The following is a 10,828-nucleotide window of genomic DNA, read 5'->3' on the forward strand; positions in this document are numbered from 1 at the left end:
GTGGTTGATAGCAATGACATATGATCTCTGTTGGCTAATTGCAATGCATATCCCATCACAAAGAGGAGCCATTAAATTTTTACTCGTTCTTTTCAGTTTTTTTGATAATATATGAACATATGGATTTCTATTCATTCCTAAACAGTGAAATGTATGTCAAATTATTCCATCAACTTGAATTCTTATTAAACGAAAATTTTTGTAGTAGTAATAAAAATAATAATTATATATTTCTAACTATGCAAGTAGATAAACAAACAAAATATAAACATATGTCACATAATCTTAAATATCAGTTTTGAGAAGAGAAATTAACACTCGAAACAAATTATTTCAGTGAAATTACATGTATATTTTTTTGTTTTTTTTTTTTGTGTGTTAAGTAAAAATACTTTCATAAAAAAAACCTATTTTTCACAAAGATAAAATTAAAATTAAGCTACAAATAAATAATAGCAGGCTATAATTTTTTAGAAGTCTGAATAGCACCATAAATTTCTAGTGTCCTTTAATACATAAACAAAATTATGCAAGTACACACAAAATGAATCTTAAAAACTGTAACAAAATTATAAGCTTAAAATAAAGGTGAGGACATCATTGTCGTTTCTGGATGGTACAAAAAATTGACAAAAAAATGTCTAAAACTGTCTCCTAGTCTACATTTACATGCAAACATGTTAATATAACTGCGACTGCCCTTATGTTTGACCACCCAGACAGCAGCTTACTTTTTGCATCCCCATGAGGAATAATACTGGATACCAGTCAATATATAGAAACATTTTATGTTATACATTTAAAATTGTACTTTTCCATATTTCTTTTGTTATTGTGCAGCTCTAGGTAGCATGTGGTAAATAGATTTCCTTTATGGGAAGCAAATATAAAGATAGGAAAAGGAAAATTATATTACAAAAAAAAATTGTACTGAGATCAATAACCCGCAGTTCACATTGAAAAGCCTCTATAAAGAAAATATTCTACCATTCATAGTCTTACAACAGATTATGTGAAATAAAAAAATATACTTAGGTTCAGTTTGCAAAATTTCAAAAGCCGTCACTTTAAACTTATATATAGGAATAAAATAAAACAACAATATTTAAAAATTATAATAAAATACTGTGGAAAAAAATTTGTTTGGCATTAATATTGCGGACCTTGACATTGCCTACAGGTGTTAATCAGTTCGGCATTGTAGGCCTCTATTTGCAAGGTACAACTTACCACGTTAATTTGGCTATGTACTAGGGAACTTGCTTTTTTCAGCAAGAGGTCTCTATCACAGAATTGATCTGAAAGAAAATAATATCTTTATCACAATATCTTTTATCATAAATATTTGTTGGTAATTTCATTTGTACTCGCTAATTGTTGTCAGATCCGGTAATAGCAAGTACAAACTTTTTATCCATGATTATAATTTTTAGTGAACCTGAATTATTTTATTTGCAAACCAAAAATTGTATTTTGGTGTTATACAAATTTTCATAACTTTTTTTCCATTCATGCAATAATAACAAACATTTTTCAATTGATAGCTGACACTATTTGGAATTTACGTCATTTTGAGTTGTGTCGAACAATATTTTAACACCAGTCCTCAATCTAAAATCAATAGTTTCGAGATATGTCAAGGGCTATTTCACTTGTGCCGTCATCGCTGTTGCAAGCCTTTGGATATTTACAGAATGCTTTGAATATTTTTAAGGAACATGATCCAAATTTTGAAAGAAGTTTTAATGTTAATAACAAAATTATTGCGGCCTGTCAATGTTATCGAGAAATGTATGAAAACAAGAAAAAAGAAGCGAAACAAACTCGAATTGATAAGTTTTTTAAATGAATGGTTTACGTTTTATTGTTTCTTTCTATTTTTTTAATTGTGCAATAAGTATGTACCGAATTCATGGTCTGTTTTATAAATAAAGTGTGATTATTTAAAATTAATTTGTAGTTTTTTTTACATTATATGTTCTGAATGAACCTAACTTCTTCACTTTATATAGAAATGGATGAAAAAAAATGTATCGACTTATGTTGTTTCGATTTACGTTATATATTTTGAGAAATGAATATGCCGTAAGTACGAGGACTGTGTGTACTTGTTTAAAAAAGTTATAAAAAGTTAAACGACAAACACTATGTCAAAAAAATATATATTCAAAGCAAAAGTTTTCAGAAAGACTTGCTACTACCACTAAAATATATAAAGCTTTCTGCAGACCACTCCTTGACTAAAAACATATTCTTTTTGTGAATTGTCACAAAGCAACCACAAAAATTCTTCAAGTGGCCAACATCTTCATTCAAAAGGTGGCAAAAACTTTCCTAGAATTAGAAATACATACCTACTTGAACTGACCCAGAGACATTTAATTAGCTTCAATACCGATAATGTTTTTTAAGATCCTTCTTGGTTGTTATGATATTCATTATAATCATCATTTTAGAATTAGAAGACTTTTTTAAGCAATTATTTTACAAATTATTAGCTTTTGATATCAAAAACCTAAGTAATTCTAAGTATCTTTAATCTAATAAAAAGGTGTTTGACACCTTTTCAAATACTGCCATAAAATGAAATTATGACATTTTTGTAAGAAATTGTTACAACTGGCAATTAAAAAAAGTAAAATTGAAAAGTATTTGGCGGACTGTTGTGATGTGCTTAATTGAGCCATCTATTAATAAGAAGCTCAACTAAAATCTCATATCACTGCCCTTCTTTTATTTAGTAATAAAGAGCCAAAGAATGTTTCTGTTATAACATGTTCATAGTCTAGTACAGGGGTCGGCAAGTAATTTTAGGTGGGGTCCGGATACTTTTGAAATTTTTTAACGAGGTCCAGAAAATATTAATATTTCTTACTAATTTTTTATTTTCATTTGCACTCAAATTTAATCTGCTTACTAACCATTAAGAACTCAAATCAGTCACAATTGTAAAATACTAGAAAAAAATGATAAGGCTGGCACTCAAACGTAAAAAAATATTTTTTAAATAATTTGAGTAATTTATATTTTCAAAAAATTTTTGGCGGTCCAGTATTTTACCTTCCGCGGTCCGGATCTGGACCGCGGTCCGCCAGTTGCCGACCCTTGGTCTAGTACGTCACAAATTGATAACAATGATGTACGATTTGAAAATTTTTTTAAAATTGATTAAAAATTTATGTAAGGAAATTATTAGCGAAATTGCTTGTACAGTTCACATTAACTTTCATTGTAGAATAGTATTTAGTGAGGAAACACGTCATTAAATATTTAAGTTAAAAATAAACGTAAAAAATCATAAATGGTGTATTTTTCAAATAATGAGACATCTTTTCTCTCTTCTATTAGAAGTTACAAAAAGGTATTGAATTTTCTAAACATCCCATGGTGTCGAATTTCTGAGTTTTTAGTGAGAGTGAATTTCAGCAATACCACCAGCAAAATAAGTGTTTAAAACCAAACTCAATTCTTACATTTAATTAGATAAATAATTAACCCAAGTTTCATCGTTCTACATCAAATGTCGCGAGAGTTATTTTAAAGTTATTTTTTTTTAAATTTCAACATCCTGTATTTGGAAAAGTATCGATTTGCGAACAATGAATCACCCCTAAAGTTTAACATTTTGTATTTTAGAGAAAATTGTATCTAGTGCATGAGCAAAAAACTTCAAAAGAAAGTTAATATGTACAACGTTGCAGCCCTTTAATATATGTATTTTGCAATTAATTTTGTGTTTGACTGACATTTTCGACTGTTTTATTGTATGGAGTCTTTATAAATATTTACAAGCCACGTGACCCTCCAGCTTAGACAACCAAGGCTGAAGGGTTGGAAAATTCCCTAAATGTTGGGTTCACCAAAATTAATGATTCGTTTACAATTAACAATAACAACAAACCATTACATTTATGCTCGAGATAATGCGATCACTGATTGATTGAATAGAATCTCGTGAAAAATTACACCAATCTTAGCCAGTGTTTTAATAATTTTTAATTTAACCAAAATTTACTTGCTAACATGAAGGAAATAAAATTACTGTTTCAAACAAAATTACTGGTCACGTGACTTGGAAATCATTTATGAAGGCCCTGTACCATGACAAGTAACGAGAGCATAGACAAATCCAATAGCAAAAATAACAGATATTCAGATAATCAAGTAATCGAGAATTGGCCAAGAACCGAGCTGGCTGAAAGTAGTGATGACTGCTTATCAATGCACAACTTTTGATTTTATAAGACACTACGAGTATTGTGTAGACTAAGACTGTAAAGAATTAGTACTAAATCATATAACACAACTATTTTACAAATTTCTTCAAATCCTACCAAGTAATGATTACTGAGTAGCGGATAATTACAATATTGACATTACTAATACTCACCAACAGCCAGATGTAAAGCCACAGCGTCCTTGCCAGGCGCAAGTGACCAGATATGTAAGCTATGGATGTGCTTCACTCCACCCAGCTTCCCCAGAGCTGTGGCAAGTTTGGCACTGCTTACAGGGCTGCCCTCTATCAGGTACCATACTGAGTCGCGACCTATCCGCACTGTGGTGCAGATGACAATCAGGGAGAAGAGCAAAGTGCAAATAGGATCAGCGATCCTGCCATTTGGATAGAACTTGATAATCAAGGCAGCTAGTAGTACCCCAATGCTCTGAAGGAGATCGCCTAGGACGTGGATGATCGCTGCCCTGACATTAATGTTGTTGGGAGAATGGTTGTGCTTAGTAAACCCATGGCTGTGTAGATGGCATGCTCCATGAAGGATGACACCCATTCTTTAAATTACAAGCAGTAATTAGTGATTCTTCAGTAAGTGAAAAGTTTATATGTACATAATGTACCAAATTTGCTTTAACACAATTTTTATGCAACAGTTACAACTTTCACAACTTTGACATTTTACAGTAGCAAAATTGTACCTTAAGGGGACATATACAATTAGATGGCGGAAAATTAGTAAATTTTGTGGAATTTAAAAAAAAATAATATTCACGTATAAAAAAAAAATTAATTAATTCATCGTCAAAATGACAGAGCAGTGGTGGAGAGTCACACCAAAGTTGCAGCGTGACTTCCAAAACGGTGTACAGCTTAGCTCCCCGTGAAATTCGATCTGCATCAAAACACAAAAATTTTCTTATTTAAAACTTGCGTAGCTTCTGAGACGTTGAGAAAAATGGAAAAAATACAAATTTGGAAAAACGACATGCATTTAAAGATAAAAATCGAATTTTCATTTCTGCAGAATTTGTATAAAAAAGTTTTTTCAAAATTTTCCAAAATCAATTTCCGTCATATAGAAGGTTATTACATTATTATGTTATCAACATTTCTACCAAGAGGGAACTTAATTAGTTCATTAGTTTTTGTGCAATTGTGTACACCAGTTTCAGAAATGTAGTTTCGTGAAAAACGGTAAATAACCCTTCCTATTCTATCCTTGGCAGACGGAGTCGTTTGACAAATGAGCGTCAGTGTGGACGAATGGGCAACTATAAACTGTAAAAAACTTGGGCGGCTATTGCCCAAAACTCATCCGAAAACGGTTAATTCTTCTACAAACATCTGGTCGACGAGTATACCTGTGCGCTCCTGCTTTTACCTGCGGCATGTGCTCGGGACCTGAGCGGACATGTACAACGTTTACGGGCTATAACATTGGGAGTTTTTCGAATTTTGTTTTCAAACATTTAGAATATATTCTTCACATACATTTATCGTTTAAGAATATTAAAAAAAAAATCGATTTTCTGATCGCTGTAATTGTATATGTCCCCTTAACCCTCAAAAATTCCCACCTGTGTATTAACGAGGATGTTTATATTTTTCATTGTTCCTCGAAATTTCCACAGATATCTATGAATAGTATTGAACAATATCTAAAGTTCTAATAATAAGAAAGAAAGAAATAGAACATATTCTAAAAACGTCATGAAACAAATAAGTAAATAAATGTATACTACAGTGATTTTCTCTACATTGTCCTCTTCCTAAAAGTGATCATCCCGAGAAGCAATCAGAGCCTTCTCTGATGGGTGCTCGATATTCTGTAGACCACGTTTTTGATGCTTTTGATTACCAGAAGTTCTGGATCTTGGGAGATTTTCCTTTTTTTCTTATTGGATTGTTCAGCCATGCTAGATCTCCTGCCTAAAACTCATTGGTGTTGAATTACTTTCAAACTTCATTTTCTGTTGAACTTTGTCATGGATGACATCGATTTTTCTAGCTAACTCGGATGGATAATCTTCCAGTGTATCAGCATGATCTTCAGAGTGGCCAAAAACAATGTTGAGAGGTATTATTAATCCTCTACCAAATGCTAATAGTCTTATAAACTGCTGATTGATAGGCCTATAGGAAGAGGTACATGTCGGTTGAGGTTTGATGACCATTTTCAGGTGATTCTATTTGGTTGAATCCCTCTATAGTGACATCAGATTTGATGCAGAGATGTTATTCTGGCCTTTTTGATATCCATCAACTGTTATACTTTTTTTAATACATCCGATTCAAAATTTCGTTTTTGATTCAAATGCAGTTCTTATGAAACAGAAGAGCTTTTTAACTGCCTCTTGATTGGGGATGGGATGTACTTCTGATCAATTGGTGAAGTAGTTCATCGGTGCCAATAGATTCTGTTTGGAGGAATGGTTTGGCAACATTTACTGTAATCCTTTTTAAAGGGACCTCCAACGTTACACTGCTACTCAAAATCTTGTTCGCACAAAATTGTCCTACACACACTCCATCATGGACTTCTCTCGGCACTTCATTAATTCTATTCCATGGAAGTATGACCTGCTATCACACGTCTATGCCATTTGGCATTTCCCATTGCCTCTTCAGTAAACCATTTTTTAGCATGAGTAAGTTCCATACCTTTTAACGTTGATGATATGTCATATTGTCCCACATTTTTGTCAATTCTGGTAAAATTTCTTTTAACACAAAATTGAATTTATAATTAAAAAATGTAAATATGAAACTGATTGAGGACGGCCCTGGCAATCAGAAAGAACGAAGTGTGTGAAGAGCTGTTTCGAAATTAACCTCGAGAGATCGAGAAATATCAAATAGTTTTTCACAGTGGTATCAAATATCAAATACAATAAGCAGAACAGAGAGGTGAGTGGAAACTTACAAAGAAAATACGTAAATTAGACTTTAGTAGAGGAAATCGCACCGATAAAAGTAAGGTTTCCGAGGGGTCGACCCGAGCCGACTTTTTGCGCGGTGCGATAGCGACGAAATACAAAAACAACGGATAAAGGCCACGAGCAGCGTGTAGAACAATTTGAGGACAGGACCGTACTCAGACCAGCAGAAAAAGGAAAAGAAAATATGGAGAGCGATGGTTACTCCACCGACGATAAGAATAAAAGAAGAAGATCAACACCCGAAGAGGAAGAACCCTTCGGGAAAAACAAGAAAATGATAAGAACACCAACAAAAGTATATAAAAGACAGGAAGAAGATAAATTTGATAAACTTCTACAAATTTTGCAAGAAATGAGGGGTAAAATACAAGGTGTGAGAAAGGAGATGAAAGAGATAAAAACAGACACAAAGGAACTGAGAAAGGCACACAAAGAGTTTAGAGAAGAAATCGCGATTCTAAAAGAGGAAAACGAGTCCTTAAAAGGAAAGGTAGAGAGGACAAATAGAGAAGTCGAAGAATCCAAAATAGAATTAAATGAAGTAAAAACCCAGTTAGAATGGTTAGAAAAAGAAAAGCGACAGAATAATATAGTAATAACAGGAATTAAATTAGATACAGAGAACACTGATACCTTGGCAGAATCAATGAAGAAGTTCATAGAGGAAAAATTAGAAATCCAAATTGGAATAAAAAGGGCGCAAAAAATAGGGGAAAAGAACTGTCTAGTAGAGCTAGAACAGAAGAAAGATAAAGAAAAAATAATGCAGAATAAGAAAAAGCTGAAAGATATTACAGATAAAAGAATATATATTAACAACGATTTAACAAAAAGAGAAAGAGAGATGCAGAAACATATAAGAATAAGAGCAAAGGAAGAGAGCAGAAGTGGAAAGACGGTTAAAATGGGATTTAGCAAACTGATGATAGGAGAGCAACTTTGGAAATGGAATAAGGAGACAAAAAAGCTAGAAATAGCAAAAAACTAAGCACCAAGAGGACAGGAGGCAAGAAAAAAACGGACCAGGCAAGCAAAAAGGGAACGACTGCGATTACAAATCAAGGAAACAAAAGAAAAAGACAGGGCGGCTCCAGAACAAAAAATATGCAGAGAAATGAAAATAGAAGGGAAAGAAAAAATGAAAAGAGTTGGCGAAACAAAGAGGGGAGCAAAACAGAAATAAAAATAGGGACCTGGAATGTAAGAGGACTAAACCAAGTAGGAGCTATGAAACAGCTTATAAGTGAAATTAGGAAACAAAAGTTTGAGATTGTAGCCCTACAAGAAACAAAACAAAAGGAAAGTGTAATGATGGAGATAGAAAAATATGCATTCCTAAATAGTGGAGGGGACAACAGAGTTTTAGGAACAGGTTTCCTAGTTAGTCCAGAAATAAAAAGTTTAATAATGAAATTTAAACCAGTGTCGGATCGATTATGTTATTTAAGAATCAGAGGAAAATTTCAAAACATTAGCCTCATCAATATACATGCGCCGACAGAAGAGGCCGATCTAGAGAGTAAAGAAGCCTTCTATGAAAAGCTACAAAAAGAATACGACGAAATTCCAAGATATGACTTGAAAGTAGTACTGGGAGATGCAAATGCAAAAATAGGAAAAGAGGAAATATACAAACAAGCTATAGGAAACCACAGTAAACACGATAAAACATCAGATAACGGTCAGATGCTGGTGGATTTTGCGATGGAGAAGAATATGAAAATAAAAAGTACATGCTTCAAAAAGAAAGAAATACATAAAGGTACGTGGAGAGCTCCAAATGGTGATTACACAAATCAGATAGACCATGTGTTAGTGGAAAGAGAAGAGGAAAGAAATATAACAGACATTAGATTGTACAGAGGAATAGATATAGACTCAGACCATTTCATGGTGGGAATAAAAGTGAGACAAACAATACCGGAAAAAAAAATGAAAGAGGTGCAAAGCGCAGTTTTAAAAAATACATAAGTCTCGAAGGAGAGGATGCAAGAACGAGGTATCAGGAAGAACTTAGTAAAGCGCTAAAAAATTTAGAAGTCAAAGAGGTGGAAGAAATGTGGGAAAATATAAAGGAGAAAATGCAGAAAACTATAAAGAGTAGCAAAAAAGAAATTGGAGTAGAGAGACGCAGGAAAAAATGGTACGATGCGGAGTGTGAAAGAGAATTGGAGAAAAGGAAAAAACTAAGACTGAAAATGATAGAAATAGAAACGGAAGAAATAAAACAACAATATAAAATGCAAAGACAACATTGCAACAGACTAATGAGAGAAAAGAAAAGGAAATATAACGAAGAAATTGTCAAGGAAATGGAAAAAGAATTTAAATTGAAAAACATCAGAAATTTATATCAAGGACTCAGAGCAGAAAAAAGAGGGTTTGTACATAAAACAATAGCATTCAAGAACAAAAGTGGAGAATTATTATTAGACAGTAACAAAATAGTAGGAAGATTTGTGGAAGTTTTCGATGAGCTACTAAACGTCCAGGAGGATAGGGATGAGGAAGAACAGGTGCTGGAAAATTATGAGAGACAAGTACAAGAAGAAATTGAAAAACCACCATCTAAAGAAAAAATAAGACAGATAATCCAGAACTTGAAGACCAAAAAAACTCCAGGGATAGATGAAATAACAAATGAAATGTTTAAATATGAAGGAGAAGATCTCTGTGATAAGATCCACAAGTTAATAGAGAAAATTTGGACACAAGAAAAAATTCCGCAGGCATGGACAGAAGCAGCGGTCTGCCCCATCTATAAAAAAGGCGATAGATCGGAATGCGAAAATTACCGGGGAATAGCGCTACTTAACGGAGCCTATAAGATATTCGCTACTTATATAAAAGAAATTTTATCAAACCATATGGAGGAGACAATAGGAGAATACCAATGTGGTTTTAGAAAAGGCAGAGCCGCAACGGACCAGATTTTCACCTTACGTGAAATACAAGCAGAAAGTTATGAATACAAAAGAGACACATTCGTGTTATTTGTGGATTTTAAACAGGCGTACGACAGGATAAATAGAAATCAACTTTGTAGAGCATTGCAAGAACTAGGAATTAAAGGAAAGCTGTTAAGTTTGATACAACTATCCCTAAAGCATACTGAAAACAGAGTGAAGTTCCAAGGAAAACTATCAGAGAAATTTGAAGTGAAACAAGGAGTAAGACAAGGAGACCCGATCTCCTCAGTGCTATTTAATTACTTACTGGAAAAAATAATAAGAGAAGCAAAGATGAACAGAAATGGGTTGCTTTTCCACAAAAGACACCAGTGTCTGGCGTTCGCGGATGATATTGCAATCGTAACAAGAACACAGCAAGAACTGAAAACAAAACTAAAACAACTAGAGAGAGAGGCCCGAAAAGTAGGATTGCAGATAAACGAAAATAAAACAAAGTATATGACATGGACAGATAAAGAGTACAAAGTAGGCAATAAATTGACAATAAGAACAGAAAATAACAAAGTATACAATTTCGAGGAAGTAGAGGAATTCCGATATCTAGGCGCAGTGTTCTCCAGAAGGCCAGATATAAAAAGAGAGATACAGGCAAGACTGATGGCAGGAAACAGATGTGTACATGCAATGAGGAGACTTTTGAAAAACAAAGACATGACTCAATCACTAAAAATAAGGATTTA

The 10,828-nt window shown here is 33.2% G+C and overlaps 1 protein-coding gene across 1 annotated transcript in view; it reads right to left on the bottom strand.

Moving 5' to 3' along the window:
- Positions 1-451: 451 nt before the first annotated feature.
- Positions 452-10,828, bottom strand: part of LOC108910334 (zinc transporter 2) — a 22,609-nt gene continuing 12,232 nt past the window's right edge. The window contains exons 5-6 of the mRNA XM_018714902.1: positions 4,391-4,791; positions 452-1,298 (exon numbers count right to left, since the gene is read on the bottom strand). Of these exons, the coding sequence (XP_018570418.1) occupies positions 1,150-1,298; positions 4,391-4,791 (550 nt within the window). The 3' untranslated portion in view covers positions 452-1,149. The remainder of the gene's footprint in view (positions 1,299-4,390; positions 4,792-10,828) is intronic.

The sequence above is a fragment of the Anoplophora glabripennis genome, unplaced genomic scaffold (assembly GCF_000390285.2).
Source record: "Anoplophora glabripennis isolate ALB-LARVAE unplaced genomic scaffold, Agla_2.0 scaffold459, whole genome shotgun sequence".
Classification (NCBI taxonomy): domain Eukaryota; kingdom Metazoa; phylum Arthropoda; class Insecta; order Coleoptera; family Cerambycidae; genus Anoplophora; species Anoplophora glabripennis.